The sequence below is a fragment of the Sturnira hondurensis genome, unplaced genomic scaffold (assembly GCF_014824575.4).
Source record: "Sturnira hondurensis isolate 20B ecotype Veracruz unplaced genomic scaffold, ASM1482457v3 Scaffold0006829, whole genome shotgun sequence".
Classification (NCBI taxonomy): Eukaryota; Metazoa; Chordata; class Mammalia; order Chiroptera; family Phyllostomidae; genus Sturnira; species Sturnira hondurensis.
In genome coordinates this window covers 1,357,523-1,376,987 of record NW_028079460.1, presented here as the reverse complement: position 1 = coordinate 1,376,987, position 19,465 = coordinate 1,357,523, and the positions used below count along the sequence as shown (strand labels likewise).

At 40.0% G+C, this 19,465-nt stretch overlaps 1 protein-coding gene across 1 annotated transcript in view; it reads right to left on the bottom strand.

The window, feature by feature from the left end:
- NUP210L (nucleoporin 210 like) overlaps positions 1-19,345 on the bottom strand; it is a 121,338-nt gene extending 101,993 nt beyond the window's left edge. Inside the window, exons 1-7 of the mRNA XM_037050703.1 lie at positions 18,426-19,345; positions 16,777-16,913; positions 10,436-10,567; positions 9,440-9,530; positions 8,694-8,844; positions 2,093-2,225; positions 1,274-1,432 (exon numbers count right to left, since the gene is read on the bottom strand). Coding sequence (XP_036906598.1) covers positions 1,274-1,432; positions 2,093-2,225; positions 8,694-8,844; positions 9,440-9,530; positions 10,436-10,567; positions 16,777-16,913; positions 18,426-18,625 — 1,003 coding nt within the window. The 5' untranslated portion in view covers positions 18,626-19,345. The remainder of the gene's footprint in view (positions 1-1,273; positions 1,433-2,092; positions 2,226-8,693; positions 8,845-9,439; positions 9,531-10,435; positions 10,568-16,776; positions 16,914-18,425) is intronic.
- Positions 19,346-19,465: the final 120 nt, after the last annotated feature.

Genomic DNA, 19,465 nt, shown 5'->3' with positions numbered 1-19,465 from the left:
GGCTCAGTAATATTAATGACTTTATTTGGTAGATCTTACTGTATTTACTGACAAATATTCTAGAGGCCTTAAAATGACTAGAGAACAAACCACTTTGGCTCAAACACCTTCTTAATATTTTTCAGACAAATAATATAAACAGCTAATTAACACCATTCTAGAAGAAACATTGTATCTTTCAAGTCTGATGGGTTCTAACTCTGAGTGAGCCTACTAGACCCTACATAATTTACTCCCTCCCCTCCTCTGGTTCACCTGCTACTACTTTCCCCAGACTCTCTGCACTTCAGGCTCAGTGTCTTCCTTGCTCTTCTTTAAACATGCCAAACATGCCCCTGCTTCAGAACCTTTGCAATTTTTACTTCCTCTTTCTGGGGCTCTTTCATCCAGATAGCTGAATGGCTCATTGTTCCAATGTCACCTTATCAAAGAGAACTCCCTAACTACCCTGAGTAGAATAGTAGTCTGTATCCCCAGACCTTAGAACAATGTTCTGCATATAGTGGGATAAAATATTTCCTGAATAAATTAATTTCTTTCAGGACTGGTATAGCTTAGTGGATTAAGTGCTGGCTTGTGAACCAAGGGGTTGCCAGTTCGATTCCCAGTCAAAGGCACATATCTGGGTTGCAGGCCAGTTCCTAGGTTGGGGGCACTTTCCCTCCCTCCCTTCCCTTTCATCTAAAAGTAAATAAATACACAAATAATTTTTTAGAAATTATTTTCTTTCAGATACAAATATTAAACAATAGGAAATATTTCAAAATCAAACACTGAGTTACAGAATCTGAGTGCTTCCATTTTCTGAAAATTTAAACACTTATTCTGCTTTGTTTCCATCAAGTACAACAGAGCTCTACGTATATCTCTTTGTTACACCCTTACACAGCAGGTTTAGTGAACTTCTACAAATTATTCTCAATTCAACTGATACAAATAGTAATTAACCATCTTTTCTCAATTATTCATGTAAAAATAGTAAGGAAAAATTAATAAAATTCACACAAGTTCCTCCAAACTCTGTTTTCCTCAGTCTCTTATTTGACTGTGGTTGCAAATAAGCACTAAGTCAACAGACCCCAAATTTCAACTACTCTTTCTTTACCTACATTTTGTTAGAACTTATGACAACTATCATTTATAATTCTTTGTTTAAAATAACACATATAGAAAATAAGTGTTATAGTCAATCAACACATTATTGCACCAAGGAGCCCGTCTAGCACGCTCAGGGAAAGGTAGACTGGCGGCCAAGACTTGAACAAAAGGATACTTTTATGGACAAAGATCAGATTAGTTTGGCCCAGCTGGACAGCAGTCACCACCACTGTCTTCTCATCCAGGAAAGCCACTTTTCCAGAAAGAGACTCATTATATGCAACTTTATGGTTTTGCAATTCTAGGGTATAATGTTCCAGGGGAAATTCCATCTCTGTAAGACATGGGAGAAACATAAATATGAGAGCAGCCACTGCCATTCCAACAGACAATAGCATATTGTTGCATTGTACAAGGAAAATCAGGAAGCAGGCCTACAGAAGAGTATGATCTGCTTCCAATTTCCTTCCCACTATGATGAATTTCTGCGTGTAGCCATTGGGGGGTGGGGGCAGTTACTGTGTGAGTTCATTGTTGGTTTCGCTTGTATTCTTACATCCAGTGAACTGAGAGTAGCAGAAGGATCCCCACTAGGCAAGTTAGAAAAAGACTAATGTTAATAAAGTCAACACACACTTTATAAACTTAATAGCCCTTCTGGGGTCAATAGAGTATTCAGTTTTTAGTTAATAAACTGCGTCTCTCAAGAAACAACTTTTGCAAAGATCTTTCAAGTCCCTCTAATCTAAAGTTTCTTCACTTGCCTTACAGAAAGTAGTAAGTTTTTGGTCGTTATGCTAATAGAGAATTCAGATGCCTGTGGTCACTGAAGCTATGAGGAGTATCTCTGTCCAGTATTAGCTCTAGCATAGCAATCAGGGAATCCTTTATCACAAAATCTGAAAACATTTGCATACATAATATGGAGTTGCTTCTCTTGTCAGTAGAAAGGAACTGGGAAATGTTAGTCTTAGAAAAAGATAAATCACGTTACCTGTCACTCTTCCCTGAACCATTTTTGCAACTCGGTATTTAATATATGCTCCTACTAAGAGATAAACATCATGGGATGGTATAAGAAATACATTCTCCAAAACAAGCAGACGTATCAAGGCTGCTGCCACTTTCTTCTAAAAGAGGAAGGGAAGAAAACAAAGTTTCCAAACTTGAGGCAAAATCCTTAAGGCCATCTTCCTTGTTAAGGGTTTACTTCTTGTAAGTTTCTTTTAAAATATTTTATAAAGAGCAGTGGCTGGTGTAGCTCAGTGGATTGAGCTTGGGCCTGCGAACCAGAGGATCGCGGTTCGATTCCCAGTCAGGGCACATGCCTGGGTTGCAGGCCAGTTCCCAGCCTGGGATGCACGAGAGGCAACCACACATTGATATTTCTCTCCCTCTCTCCTTCCCTTCCACTCTAAAGATAAATCAATAAAATCTTTTTAAAAAGTGATCATTAATCTTAATACTATATTAGCTTTCTTTTTTTAAAAGAATTTATTTATTTATCTTTAGAGAGGAAGGGAAGGAAAGAAGGAGAGAAAGATCAATGTATGGTTGCCTCTCGTGGTTCCCTGCTGGGAACTGGCCTGCAACCCAGGCATGTGCCCTGACTGGGAATCAAACTGCGATCATGTGGTTCACAGGCTGTGCTCAATCCACTGAGCTACACCAGCCAGGGCTATATTAGCTTTCTAAGTCACTCAAACTAAGAATAAAAAAATGATGAGCCTTCTAAAGGAGAAGAGTAAGGTAAATAAAAAGGCAAGTATGCTGAAATGAGAAAACGTAAGACTTGACTGTTATGTTTCTTTTAACCAAACTCCAACGGACTTTTCAGATTATGTTATCCTCTATCCCCTGTTGAACATTTTGATTCTTGTGAAGGCTTATCCAACATAAGAATAGTAGGCTGCTCCCTAGCATGTCCACACACTTGTGTTCCTGCCACTTCCATTAAATGCTGCCCAAAGACATTTGTTTTTTCCCAAACAGATTTATGCCAGTTGTACTTTTAATCATAAGTACATTTAAATAAACCATGAATGCAAGAATAGAGCAGCTGTTTCTACAAAAAATTTAAACATTTTGAAAAGTTAAAAGCAACCTGCCCTATGAAAAGACACTTCCAATCAAGATGGTGGCATGGGTAAACATGGCTTGCTTCTTTGCACAACCACATCAAAATTACAACTAAAATATAGAACAACCATCACTCAGAACCATCAGAAATCCAACTGAATGGAAATCTGAAAACTAAAGAATTAAAGAAAGCACATCCATCCAAACTGGTAGGAGGGGTGGAGATGTACAACGCATATCCAAGTGTAGTAGATAAAAGCTTGGGAAGGATATCTTGGGACCAAGGAGCCCCAGACTCTCACCAAGTCTCCCAGCCCAGGGTTCCAAAGCCAGGAAGATAAGTCCCCATATCTTCTGGCTGCAAAAACCAGCAGGGATAGAGTTGGCAGAAGAATCTTCTGGAGTCCCAAACAGTTCTTAAAGATCCCACACAAAGACCTACTCGGATTCACTCCCTTCGAGCTCCAACACCGGAACAGCAGCTTGAAGGGCACCAGTGGCACACAGGGAGAAATTGAAGTGTTTGCTATCAAGGCAAGAGCTGGGGGTCAGTGCTCTCCCAGACAGAAAGGCAGGCTGAAGCCATTGTTCCTTTTCTGAACCCTCCCCACCTAGAACCACAGAACTGACAGGCTGGTGTCATATCTGAGACTCCTTCAACCTGACTAACACTGTTTGCCCTGCCCTGAAGACCCCCAGAGACTCCATTCCACCCTACTTACAGGCCTACCCAAACTGCTTTTCTATATGAATGGCTGGTCTTGGCTCATGTTTCTCAGTTCCTAAATCCTATCAAATGAGCATCAGACAGCCTCAGTGAGCCCTCAGCCCCCATACCTCTTACAAAGTGGCCCTAGGTCTAGCGCAGCCAGCCTAGATTCACAACTTGGCTTGACCTGGAAATCTCCAAGCCCAGCACAAGTAGCAGCCATCTCAGATTGCTTTACAGCTCAGGCAGGGTGGCCTCAGAAAAAGACAGGTGTGGGCTGATCATGGCCTGCACCACCTGGGAAACCCCAGATACTATGCACCCAGTGGACAGCTACAGACGATGTTGGAGAACCACCATTCTGACCTCAAACAGCTGATCCTCCATGGAGGGCAGAGGTTAGTGGACAGTGGTCATAGCCAGTCCTTGCAGCAGAGTAGCCTGGGTAAATCCCTCCCATTGACCTGATAACAGCAACATAGGCTAAACTACACAAGGAGAGTGTACTCAGCCCACATGAAGGGCGCACCTTGAGTACCCAGCTTGGGTGATGGAGGGGGCTGTGCCACTGGACCCTACAGGACACCTACTATATTAGGCCACACTACCAAAACAGGGAGTCATAGAAACTTTATGTAATACATAAAGTTTTATTTGGAGAGACTGCCAAAATGAGGAGACAAAGAAACATGCCACAAATGGAAGAACAGATCAGAACTCCAGAAAAACAACTAAACAAAATGGAGGTAAGCAATCTATCGGATACAGAGTTTAAAACACTGATTATAAGGATGCTGAAGGAACTTAGTAAGGAGCTCAAGAGCATAAAAAAGATCTAGTAAGAAACAAAGGATACACTAATTAAAACAAAGAATAATTTATAGGGAAACCACAGTAGAGTAGATGAAGCCAAGAATCAAATCAATGATTTGAAACATAAGGAACCAAAAGCAATGAATTAGAACAACAAGAAGAGCCCTGGCTGGTGTGGCTCAATGGATTCAGCACTAGCCTGTGGAACCAAAGGGTTGCTGGTTTGAGTCTCAGTCAGGGCACATGCCAAGGTTGCAGGCCAGGTCCCTGGTATGGGGTGCATCAGAGGCAAATACACATTGATGTTTCTCTTCCTCTCTTTTTCCTTCCCTCCCATCTCTCTAAAAATAGATAAATAAATTATATCTATGTATCTATCTATCTATGTATATCTATATCTATATCTATATCTATCTATCTATCTATCTATATATATATATATATAACAAAAAGAAGAAAAAAGAATACAAAAAATGTGGATAGTATAAGCAGCCTCTGGGACAACTTCAAGTGTTCCAACATTCAGACTTTCGCCAAGATGGAGGCATAGGTGGAAACACTGTGCCTTCTCCCACAACCAAGTTTGAATACAACAAAAGTTTTGGAGAACTAGGACACACCCAAAGACCAGAAAATGGAATTATACGGAAGTCCGACAGCTACGAACCGTTCAACGGGACGGTAAGAGAGGCCGAGCCAGCAGTGGAGCTGGGTCGGGCAGGACAGATCCCCCGACCTAGGGGCGCAGGCAGCCCAGAACCATTCGGGGTGTGGGGTAGACTGACCAAGGTCGCACATTCGCGCACAGTGAGATGGACCACACAGGCCCCAGGAGGCGAACCCAGTGGTGGAGGGCTGACAGCAGTGGCACACTCGGGTGCAGTGGAATGAAACCCGTGGGCCTGGTGATGGTGATGGCTGCGGTGCCAGTGGGAGTCGCGGCAGCAGGCGGCAGAGGGAAGCCATTGTCCCTCTTTGACCCCGCCCCCACATACAACGTCACAACCCAGCAACTTAGTTGCCCTGCTCTAGTGAACACTTTAGGGCTCTGATCCTGCTATGGAACGGGCACGAACAGCCCAAAAGATGGTGCAAGAAGACCTCAAAGTCCCAGAGCCAATAACTCTAAGTGACCAACAGATTGCCAGCCTCTCAGAAGCCTAATTTAAGACACTATTTATCAGGATGCTCACAGAATTGGTAGATTACAGTCACAAATTAGAGGAACATATGAAGGCTAAACTAATTGAAATGAAGGGAGATGTCCAGGAAACCAATAGTGATGGAAAGGAAACTGGGACTCAAATCAATGGAATGGACCAGAAGGAAGAACAAAACATCCCACCAGAAAGGAATGAAGAAATGAGAATTCAAAAAAATGAGGAGAGGCTTAGGAACCTCCAGGACATCTTTAAACGTTCCAACATCCGAATTATAGGGGTACCAGAAGGGGGAAAGAAACAGCCACGAGTGGAAAACTTATTTGAACAAATAATAAAGGAGAACTTCCCCAGTCTGGCAAAGGAAATAGACTTCCAGGAAATCCAGGAAGCTCAGAGAGTGCCAAAGAAGTTGGACCCAAGAAGGAACACACCAAGGCACATCATAATTACATTAGCCAAGACCAAAATGAAGGAGAGAATCCTAGAAGCATCAAGGGATAAGGGGACAGTCACCTACAAAGGACTTCCCATCAGACTGTCAGTGGATTTCTCAAAAGAGACCTTACAGGCAAGAAGGGGCTGGAAAGAAGTATTCCAAGTCATGAAATCCAAAGACCTACAGCCAAGATTGCTTTATCCAGCAAAACTTTCATTTAGAATGGAAGGACAGATAAAGTACTTCTCAGATAAGGTCAAGTTCAAGGCGTTCATCATCACCAAGCCCTTATTATATGAAATGCTAAAGGGACTTATCTAAGAAAAAGATGATGAAAAATATTAACAGTGAAAGGACAGCAAACACACAGTTATTAACAACCACACCTAAAACAAAAGCAAACCAAGAGGACAGCTAGATCAGGAGTGGAACCATAGAAATGAAGAACACATGGAGGGTTAGAAACAGGGGGGTGGGAGGAGGAGAAGGGGGGAGAAGGCACAGAAAATAGCATGGATGGTAGGTAGAAAATAGATAGGGGGGAGGGCGAGAGTAGTGGGGGAAATATAGAATCTAAAGAAATTGAGACATGTGGTTATGAACTAAGGGGGGGAGAATAGTGGGGGAGGGAGTGTGTGGGTGGAGGGGAATGAAGGGGGGGAATAGAACAACTGTAATGGTATAATCAATAAAATATATTTTTAAAAAAGTGTTCCAACATTCACATCATAGGAGTGCCAGAAGAGGAAAAGAGCAAGAAATTGGAACTCTAGTTGAAAAAATAATGAATGAAAACTTCCCTAAATTGGTGAAGGAAATAGACATGCAAGTCCAAGAAGCACAGAGAGTCCCAAGCAAGACAGATGCAAAGAGGCCCACTCCAAGACACATCGTAATTAAAATGCTAATGGTTAAAGATAAACAGGGAATCTTAAAAGCAGAAAGTGAAAAGCAGTTAGTTACCTATAGGAGAGTTTCCATAAGACTGTTAGCTGATTTTTCTAAAGAAACTTTGCAGGCTAGAAGGAACTGGCAAGAAATATTCAAAGTCTTGAAAAGTGGAGACTCACAGCCAACATTGCTCTGTTGAGCAAAATTATCATTTAGAATGGAAGGGCAGATAAAGAACTACCCAGCCCTGGCTGGTGTGGCTCAGTGGATTGAGCATGGGCCTGCGAACCACACGATCGCGGTTCGGTTCCCAGTCAGGGCACAGGATGAATAAATAAAATCTAAAGAAAAAAAAAAGAACTACCCAGACAAAAAACTAAAGGAGTTCATCATCACCAAACCATTAGTATATGAAATGTTAAGGGAACCTATTTAAGAAAAAGAAGATCAAAACTATGAACAAGAAAATGGCAAAAAACACATATCTATCAACAATTGAATCTAAAAAACAAATTAAGCAAACAAGGAGAACTGACGGTATCATGGGTACAGAGAGCATTTTGATGATTGACAGGTGGAGGGGGTGTGTGGGAATGGCTGAAGAGGTGAGGGGATTAAGAAGTACAAACAGTAAGAAAAAAAACAAAGACTTACAAGTAGGTAGTTACAGAATAGTTATGGCACATAAAGTACAGTATAGGGAATTGAGTAACCCAAGAACCTATTTGCATGATGTATTGGCATGAACAATGATGCGGGGATTCCCTGAGGAAGTGGGGTTGCTGGGTGAAGGGGGGCAAAGGGGAAAAATGGGACAACTGTGATAGCATAATCAATAAAATATAATTTAAAAAAGAAAAGGAAATTCTACTAAAAAAAGAAAACTGCTAAAATGTGCTGCTATATCAAATTAGGTATAGGTGAGAAATGTAAAAATTCTGGAAGAATGTAAAACTATGTACTTAAATTGCTTCACATATGTCTAATTTTTCACTTGACTATAAAATAAAATGAAAATGTGCCCTGGCTGGTGTAGCTCTGGATTGAGCGCGGGCCTGTGAACCACATGGTCGCAGTTCGATTCCCAGTCAGGGCACATGCCTGGGTTGCAGGCCAGTTCCATATGCTGATGTTTCTCTCCTTTTCTCCTTCCCTTCCTCTCTGAAGATAAATAAATAAATATAATATTAAAAAAAAAGAAAGAGTATGCATATTTCTAACCAGTGAACTCATGGTCAAATAAAGGTCTTAGATATACCCCAAAGGATTGGTGAATAAAATGCAGTTATATGTTTTCACAGAAAACAACCACTGAATTTGTAATTAGGTAATAAAATGTAAAGACAATGTTTTATGTTTACCCTCTTCAAATGGCTTTTTTAATTGAATAACTATTGGCCCAAATTATATCAGGTTAGAAAGTTTCTACTATAGATGAACATAAGAAACTATATTTTATGTAGGCAAGATTAGTAAATGAAAGTTTATAGCATAAACATTTTACCTTATAAAATGATTCATATATTCGAACTTTTACAACAGCAGCACCAGTTCTAATCCCAGACACTAAAATTATATCTCCTTGTTTCCCTTCCTTTTCCATCTCAGTTATATACTCTGGGGGAGAATATTCTGCTTCAGAGTATTTTAGAATCCTAAAGAGATTTAAAATAAGTTTGGTTATTGTTTGCTTTCTACTAGAAGCAAACAATCAATCAGTCTTCTTCCAAAAGGCACTGAGCAACTTTAAACATAGTCTCTTCAATGTCTACATAGTGTAAAAAGTTTTAAATTTGTTTTTCACAAGAACTAGAGTGAAGAAAAGTATTTAATGTACCTCTGGCTAAAACTGTTGCTGGACCAAAACTTGGGTTGTCTGAGAGCTATTTCTTGATACTGAAGACAAAACTTTATACTATTTGTACTATTTCCCACGTACTGTACTTCAGCATGGCAGATAGCTTCAACAAGAAAATGGTCCAAAGATATACCTGACTGGAATAACTGTATAGTCGTAAGTGCATGAACTCCTTTGTAGTAGGGTAATTAAACTACCATAAACATACCTATATCCATAGCATACTATATCCTATATCCTACTATATATATCCAAGACATTTCCCCCTAGTATGTTCCAAAAGTCTAGACAACAGGGTTATCAAAGCCCACACAAATGGCTGCTGTTCAGTGTGCCACAAAGGCTGAAGCCTCCTTCAGAGTCAGATTGTTTAGGTTAGGTTTCAGCATTACCTGATTTTGCTAGACAGTTCTCCTGATGACTCGTTATCCTGGGCAATGCGCCACTCAAACATCATGCCTGCCAAACTACTAAAAGTATTTCCTGTAGAGCAAGTCAAAAGCAGACAAAACAGAATTACATACTCAAAAACATTCAGGCATCTTTAATTAGAAAGGAAAACCTAAATAGAACATTATTTTAGGGCTCTTCCATTAACAAATAGAAACTCTTGTCATTAATGGATTAAAATACTTATACCAGGAAGATCCCTATATAAACAACGTAAGTGCTATCGCTACACAAGCTTTCTGAAAGCAAAAGGGACTCAAGACGATTAACATCTGGTTAACAAAAATTATGCCACTTTTTCTGTTTCTTTTTACATAAAGGCCACCTGTAGTCTACCTCAGGATTTACAAGCATCCTTAAATTCTAGTCCCTTCAAGAAAACTTTTTATAAAATTGAAATACTAGAATATTTTAATACATTCATTTTTCAGATTTAAAAGTATATATTCTTTACTGAATAGTTTAGAAAGAGGCAGTAACTTTGTATGTTTTAAATATATTATATTAGCATAGTAGATTAAAAGCAATACAAAATCAGGCTCAAGAAAGACAAATTTAACATTATAAAACTTTTTCACAGGTTTACATTTTATTCTCCTGGCCAAAAGAAAATGGACTGATCAAAACAAAGCTAGCAATAAATATCAGAAAATGTTCTTAATTGCTGATGTAGGGACCATCAGCAGAAGCTAAGTGGCAGAATTTGGATATTTAAGAAAACTTCCAAGATAACCAATAATTAAATATAGCAGGAAAAATTATGAAACTATTAGGTAACACACTGAACCATCCTCAGCATTATTAATGTAATAGGCTACATATGAGAAAATAAATATTATTTCAAACCTACTTTTATGTCTCAAGCTTCTGTTTTCAAGTACTAGACGCAAAGGAGTATTACTTTTAAGTAATTTGTTGAATCCTATGAAGTTCTTTACCTTCAGCATCCAATGCTCTGACCATCAGTTCCAGGGGTGAATCATCTACATAGAGTTCCCGAGTTCGAGATATAATTTCAATGCTGTTTATCACATCAACCTTAACGTCACAGCGCAGTTCATGGTCAGTCACTACGATGAACCCCAAAACCGAGAATTTAATTCAACAGGTCATGAATCTATTAAATACCTTAAACATTCAGAAGCTTATTCTAAATATTATGAAAAAGAATGGCTGTAGCAGTTGCTTTCACCCTGAGGAAGAAAACCGCATAATGACAAAATATAAGAGCTTCTGTTTGTAATAAGAGACATTAGAACAGCGGCTTCCAAACACTGATCTACTATGATGTTTTCATTCATGCATGGAAAAATGAAAAAAGTAATTTTAAAATAGCAAGTAATTAAATTTGTTCACTTTAAAGGACTCTATTTTATTCTTGCATTCTTACTTTATTACAATTTTTTGTTTTTCAAGTACAGTTTTCTGCCTTTTCCTCCTACCCCACATTCTTTATTTTTGAAGTATTAAAATGTTTTTACTTTTAAATTTATTTATTTATTTATTTATTTACAGACAGAGGGAAGGGAGGGAGAGAGAGAGGCAGAGAAACACCAGTGTGTGATTGCCTCTCATGTGCCCTGTACTGGGGACCTGGTCTATAACCCAGGCATGTGCCCTGACTGGAAATCGAACTGGCAACCCTTTGGTTTGCAGACTGGCACTCAATCCACTAAGCCATACCAGTCAGGGCAAATGTTTTTCTTTTTATGAAATTATGTTAATAGATTTTAAAAATGTGTTTAGGAAAGTAGTAACAACCATATGTTAGTCTTGCCAAAAAATTTCTCTCTGGAGATTAAAAAGCCTGGGAACCACGTATTAGATGAAACAAAAGTTCGCGTTAATGTAGCTATATTTGAAACAGTACAGAATGAAATAAGGGCAAAATACAAATTTTGTTCTATCTTGTTTTAAATTTTCTTATTTATTGTATGAGAGAGTCAGGGAGGGAAGGCAGAGAGGGAAGGAGGGAAAGAGAGAGAGAGAGAGGGAGAGAGAGAAAAAGAGAAATATCAATTTGTTTTTCACTTTTTTATGCATTCACTGGTTGATTCTTGTATGTGCCCTGACCAGGAATTGAACCCACAACCTTAGCACATTGGGATGATGCTCCAACCAACTGACTATGCAGCTAGGGCTGTTTTAAAAATATCTTTTAATACTCCCTCCTATTACATTTACCATATGTCAGAGAACCGTCTACATAGCCACCCTATCCTGCTGTTTTAACTATACATTTTTAAGTTTAGTTTCATCTTTAAGAAACAAAAAAAGCAAAGTAACTACCATTGCAATACCCCAAATTACCAATGGACATCAGGAGTAAACTCTATCCCCAGCTGTCATACAGGTTAAGTATCCCTTCAGAAAAGGCTAAAAAGCATCAGAATGTTATTTCAGTAAAAGCTATACTTTCACAAGAAATATCAAAATTGAATGAATTATTCTGAAACTATATTTATACTAGGCTTCAACAAATACAGTGTAGAAAATGAGTGTCTGGTTTCTTGGTGTTGGAGAAAGAAGCTACCCTGTGGTGAAGGGCTGGAACCAGAGAAATCTGTATGAGCTCATGTTTATTTTAATATATATGTAGATGGACAGAGAAATATAAATATGTGCACATACATGGGTCAGTATACAGACATGTGTTTCCTAGCACTGTCTGCTGCGAGGGCTTAGAAGCAAAGCAGTGACACTCCAGTAGCAACAAGCGTGCTATCAACCAGATTTTGTTTCTAAATATAGTTCTCTAACAAAAGAACCAGGACTCCTTGAGGAAAAGGATGGGCAGAGAAAACACAAGATGGGCCTGGTTCATTTTGTAATGCTAAAAAGTAAGAAAGTACTAAAATGAATGAATGAATGAATCAATTAATTAATTAAGACAGGGGCCATCCTGAAAGAGCTCCCAATAGCCAAAACTAGGAAAACTGGAATAACAAAATATATTATGATAGTATGGAATTATGAACAAAAAATAAGCCCTGGTTGGTGTGGCTCCGTGAATTAAGCGCCAGCCTGTGAAGCTCATTGGTTAGATTCCCAATGAGTCAGGGCACATTGCCTGGGTTGCCGGCCAGGTCTAGTTAGGGGTGTGCGAGAGGCAACCATGTATCTCTCATACATTGATGTTTCTCTCCCTAGCTTTTTCCCTCCCTTCCCCTCTCTCTGAAAAAATAAATAAATAAAATCTTTTTAAAAATAAAATAAAACAAATACTCACAAGTCTATACTTATATAATGAATGAATGAATAATTGAGAAGTTATTTGAAAGTCATCTTTCTTACAGGAGAATGCCATTAATATGTGTGGTAAGAATGAGGGAAATAGATAATCACCCTTAAACACCACAGTAATAATTGCTACAGGCAAGATGCATGGATAAATGCTACACTTGGTGGGTGAAACTTTAAAAGGAAACAGGATATATCAAAGTGTCTCTCCCAAATATATATTAATCCCTGTGGTAGTTTTAATATATGTCCACCAATCCTTGGACATTTCTCGCTCCAGGAGCTAAAGCTTAATTTCACTTTCTTTGAATGTGAGCTGAACTTCATGGTTATTAAAAAAAAAAGATTTTACTTCTTTATTTTTAGAGAGAGGGGAAGGGAAGGAGAAACATCAGTGTGTGAGAGACACTGACTGGTTGCCTCTCACAAGCCCCAACTGGGGAAGTGGCCGGCAACCCAGGCATGAGCCCTGACTGGGAATCAGTGACCTTTCCATCGAAGCTTTGCAGGACGAAGCCCAACCCACTTAGCCACACTAGTCAGGGGGCCTTGGAGAATGCTTTTTTAATGAATAGCATATGGAAAAAGAAAAATTGTAATTTTACAGTGGAGAAACCTGACAGACACAGACTTAAACAGGTGATCACTAGTAGTAATAAATCTGTTGATATCATTTACCCCCTAATATAATGTAATGAGAAGGGCTCTTCGCTCTGTGGTTTTCTTCCTAAAAATCTATAACCCAGTCTAATCAAGAGAAGGCACCAGACAAACCCAAACTGAGAGGTCATAAAAGACAAAGAAAGACTGGGAAACTGTCACACATCAGAGGACACAAAGGAAACTCGACAACTTACTTCGGTGATGTGGTTTCTTGAATCGACTCCTAGAGCGGGAGAAGGGACATTAGTGGATCATTAGGGGAAACTGGATGAGAACTATATAAGAACTCTTGTACTATCTGCCTCTCTTCTGTAAGTCTAGAATGATGTTAAAGTAAAATGTTTAATATTTTAAATTGATACTCTACTTAATTAATATTTACCTGAAGAACAGAACCTGAAGTTAATATAATTGAAGATCAAAATATATGCTGTATGGACAAGAACCAAGAGAAGAAATCTCACAGGATCTGCTGGTAGAACATACCATTAAGGAAGTATTCCTGGGATGACAGAGGAAGAAAGGGTAGGCTTAGGTAATGTAAGTAGGCACTGGGGAATCTAGCACTAATTAAATCCCTTTCCTCTGTGGAGAAACGTGCAGGGAAGCGACAGAATAGAAGCAGCTGTGACCTCACATAAAATATGAAAAGCTTTGTGCAACAATGCCTGCTTACCCGACTACTTCAAAGCAGAAAGCTTTTCAATACAGGGCCACTGACCATAAAGAAAAATACAACTTTGCATGCCCTGGCTGGTGTGGTTCAGTGAACTGAGTGCTGGCCTGTGAACCAAAGGGTTGTCAGTTCAATTCCCAGTCAGGGAACATGCCTGGGTTGAGGGTTGGGTCCCCATCTGGGGGCACATGAGAGGCAACCACACATTGATGTTTCTCTCCCTCTTTTTCTCCCTCACTTCCCCTCTCTCTGAAAGTAAATAAGAGTGTGCCCACCTCAAGTCTCTCACGTCTATCCATCACATCTGTCAAAAGACCTAATTTTCTTTATCACCAAAAAGGTAAAGAAAATTCTAAGCACCTAAATACCAATGTAGTGCTTCAATCGTTTTACCTTTACAGATACCTTATAATTAATAGGCAGTTCAATAAACATTTGCCAGATGAATGGACAATTTCTTTCCGACATGCACTTCCCTTTCAACATGTTCCCTCCCTCTCCACCCCAACCCTCCCCTCTGGTGTGCCAGTTCCCACTCAGGTGAAGGCGCACCTGGCAGGACACACTGACACTGGCGTTGATCACTGGGAGGCTCTACGTACACAAGCGTACTAAAAGCAAAATATTAATTTTGGGAAAGTTGATTTAAAAGATACTTAACTTTGGAATATTTACAAGTCAGATAAAATTAGGCTAAGAGCCTGATTTCACATTTTTCCTAGCAATCGTGTGAATGAACTGTTTGATATTAGAAAGAAGTCATGTAGTTGAGAGTAGCTGCATTAAAAATGGCACATGTGACCAAAGCAATGCTCCTTTTCTGACCTTGGTATTCTCCTCTATCCATTGTAGATGCTCTGCATGATATGATCCTCGGAGTCTCATCCTTGAGAATATCATGAAATATTTCATTGATTCTAAGCCATGAGTGTCTTACCTTTTGACATTTTACTATTTCTGAAATTGGAATTTTTTCTTACAACTGATGACATCTTACAATTTTCATCAGTCAGGCAGTAGTCATGACATAGCTGTCACTGAATATTAAAAGGGCCAGTGCCAAACCTTGTAGAATGGGTATGAGCAGTTGGAAGAAAATCCAGGGGACAATGGTGGACACTTTTCTTATCCCCAAGGAACCAAATGGTAAGGAGACAGGGTGGGAAAGGCGGTGACTCACGTACTAGGAGCTTTCCCAACGCTGGAGACAAGAACTCATCAGCTCTCTGTAATTGCAAAGTCAACTTAAGGGTTCAAAACTTAGAGCTTTTAGGTGATTTTGCTTTTAATTGATTCTTTTAAGAAATGCCACATCTTGAACAGTCTTGGGGGCACAGAGGAAGCCATGGGAATAAACACGGATGTTGATTCCCAGTCAAAAAGTGATTCAGATGAGGCAGGAACATTAAGATGGCTCTAGGGGTATCTTAAACAGTTCCTTTTATTTATACTTTCCTTTTTATTAGGCATGAGAGTGGTCTAACAAAAATAACCATCTAGCCCTGACCAGTGTGGCTCAGTTGGTTGGGTGTAGGCCCACAAAGTGAAAGGTCACTGGTTGGATTCCCAGTCAGGAAACAGGCCTGGGTTGCCAGTTCTCTCCTCAGGCAGGTCACGTGTGAGAGGCAACCAATTGTTGTTTCTTTCTCCCTTCCTTTCCCTCTAAGAAACAATGAAATTAAATTAAATGAAATAAAGAAAAGAGACCATTTAATTAAATTAGAGTTCTTCAGTAGGTATGAAGTATAAATTCTAAATGAAGAGCCCTGGCTGGTGTAGCTCAGTGGATTGAGCATAGGCCTGCGAACCAGATGATCGAGGTTCTGATTCCCAGTCAGGGCACATGCCTGGGTTGCAGGCCAGTTCCCAGCAGGGGCCAGTTCCCAGCAGGGGATGCATGAGAAGCAACCATACATTGATGTTTCTCTTCCTCTCTCCTTCCCTTCCCTCTAAAGATAAATAAATAAAATATTTTTTAAAAAATTCTAAATGAAGAAAAGCATAGTTTGTCAATATTTTTCTTTACTTAGAGTACATTAAAATAGCTTTACAACAGATGGCATCTACAATTATATGAAATATGGTATAATAAACATCCTGAACTTCTCTTTAATAACATAGCATAGTCGTTTATCAAAATATTTAAAAGCAATGCAGATATTTCTGGCCTATCAATATGGCAATGAAGCGCCAAGCTCAGGGACACAGAGACCTGCTGATTCTGGATATAAATAGCATTTCTTGAGCTGCCCTGGTATAGTGCAGTACTCCCCAAACTTTTAGTATGCATGAGAATCTCCCAGAAAGCTTGTTTTAGGCCCACACCAGAGATTCTGATACAGCAGAACTGGCAGGGGGCCTAAGAATTTGCATTTCTAACGAGCTCCCAGGTGATGTTAATGATATTGGTTCAAAGAACACATTTTGGGAAGTGCTAGTCTTTACACTACTGCCTCTTGCCTCACTCAAAACCTTCAGACCTTAATGCTTAAGCTAATTCTGCTCATCAATTCCTTCCCTTCTTCATCAATTCAAACAACTAGAATTTCCACTTTGCATCAGGCCCTGTGCCAGGTGCTGAATTAATAAAAAAGAAGAAAGGAAGGGAGGAAGGGAGGGAGGGAGGGAGGGAAGGAAGGGTCACAGAATAAAATGCCACAATTATTGCACTGTTACTTGGTGTGTTTTCTCTCAACATACCTATCTCTCGAGCAAGAATAATACTGCTTAGGCGTATAGGTTGGGTAGATTCAGCAGTGAGTACCGCTTTTTGGGAACACAAGGTACTGTTTTCATATAAAGGCTCAACCGTTACTGCATCATGATGGGTGGAATGCCTGCCAGAATAAAATGCTTAAGAGTATGAAATAAGTGGGTTAAAATGTACTTTTAATGCAACACAGATTCTTTTAGTTTGTCCACATTACATACTACCGTGTGTATTTAAATGACACTCTTCAAAACAGAAACACTACTTAGGAAATAAGAGTTAAGTGGGAGACTGATCAGAACATTTTCTCAATTATCTCATGAGCAAAGATGTATTTCTTCCTTAATACTTAAAATTAGATCACAATATTCTTCCCTCGGTATGTAAAAATAGAATTGATGTTGTTTCCAGTAATGAGAGAAGTAGCTTTCTTATACTCTGAGGAAATGAGTTTCCTTAAATCCTAGAAACTGGGCTGCTAATATCTAGGATGGAAAAATTGCCAAAATTATGAGGTATGAGTCCACCAAAAAAATAACATTAATATTTTCGGATGGATGGAATGCCTTTCAATGCTGGAAAGATTCCTTGCATCATCCTCTCAATGAAGAAATACATCACACTGGGTCATCTTACAATTATACTTCCCCTATACTTCCTCTAAAACATGGAAGATGAACTTACACTCTGAACAAAACTTAGGAGATGATAAAGGGAAATCTACTCTTTCAAAGATGAACCCTCTGATACCTTGGAATCCACTTCAGTTAGGCTCCCTCACACCTTAGGTAACCACACAACCTATGGTTGGGTCCTCCCACACAAGAAAATCATGTCTTCCCATCCTCAGTCAGGAAGTCATGCCCCCCGAGTTCAGTACCTCTTGTCCTCACAGTTCAAGAGGGTACTCCCATTTAAGGGGGAAACATATCTAACAGATCTCATCTTCACCCAAAATAAATCTCTTCATATTATAAGAAATTTATACTTCATGGTCTCTGGGCCTCAGTTTCCTTATCTGTGGAATGGGAGCAATAGTACTTACTTGACTGAAAACCGAATGAGTTAATCCACGCAAAGTGCTTTAGTTAAGGAAACAACACAGTTGTTTTGAGATGCCTTCACACTCAAAACCCCACCATATTTAGTTAGTAGGGACCCCCAAGCCTCTCTGCTCCTAAACAAATTTCTTCTGGCCTTGGGAACTCCTCACTCTAGTTATTTACTTTGCAAGTTCCCCACTTGGGTAGTCTCCATACCTGAGGCTACCCACAGCGGGCTTCCCTGGACTCTGCTCTGACAGCTGCTCCTACTGTGACCACCTCTCCCAGCACATTCCCAACACGCATGCGCACGCACACACACGCGCACACACACACACACACACACACACACACAGAACAGGCCAGTGTCACATCCTGGACATTTCTCATACAAGGCCCCACACGTGACCTGAAGATCTCGCACACAACGAGATTAGGCCACATGCAGAAAATCTGGCCCAACCCAACACTCCATCCTCATCCCTACAGAAAAGCCACCAAACGAGCACACAACATTCCCGTGGGGTCTTCCATTGCGTGAACTTCCCATCCTTACTGGATAGTGTGGGATGCATACCCTTGCGTTCCCCCCTCACCAAGTGTAGCAGCCCCGCTGTGCCTCCAGAAGAAAGGGCACGCGGCCGGGCTGCTGGCTGAAGGGTAGCAACACCCGTGGCACGTTAAGCTTGTGGGCCACTGTCACAAGCAAAATCAGAAGCAGCAACAGGAGGCGGTGGAGAGGCAAGCAGAAAAACAGTTTGAAGTCTCGGGAGGCCGATGCCCCAGAGCTAGTCATGGCGACTGCTGCGTTCAGGTTCCCGCTCAGCTACAGCCGCGCCCCGCTCCATCAGCCAATCCTCAGGCGAAACGTCAGCAAGAGGTGGGGCCTCCTTCTGGAGGGGAATTGTGGGATTGCCTTTACTAAACGTTCCAGCGAGCTGCTATTATGGAAACGTTAAGCACAATCCAGAGTGCTACTTAAATATTGGATGGCATATTTAAAATTTTTCTCCCACTTTAACTTCTGTTGCTTACATTATTATTTGGCACCTAGCCCCACCCACCTTTTTTCTTTTTGGCAGTAATATCTATTCAGCATTGGTCTGCAGCTATTAATGGAAAATTTTTCCAGGCTTGAGTACAAACACCTAGTTGACCGTTGTCCGTGAAGCTGTGTCATTTTTACTAGAATGTCAGATTCATGTCCAGCTCACGGCCAGGGTGCAGGAAATGCCAGGCACTGGTGTCTCGAAAGCAACTTTCAAAGTTATCCACTCACGCAGCACGTCTCTAAGCAAATACTGAGAGTACTTCTTGTCAAATCAACTTGTTTCCTTCAAATATTCAACACAATATCAGCTCAAAGGCTGTCTCAGGGCAATTTACTAAAACCACACATATGTAGCAGTATGTGATCAGTGTCATATATTAAAGCTGTTTAAGCAGCAGAGCCTAATAAAGCCTATGATTTATAAGAAAGAACTAATAAGACTTGTAAAGGAAAATGTACTGCTCACCCTGAAGATGCAGGGTTAAACTAAGTAACCTACAAGAGGTCTGGCACATGATTATTTCAAATCTCCACATTTACACATACACATTATCTTTATTTTACATGATGAGACTCAATGATTTG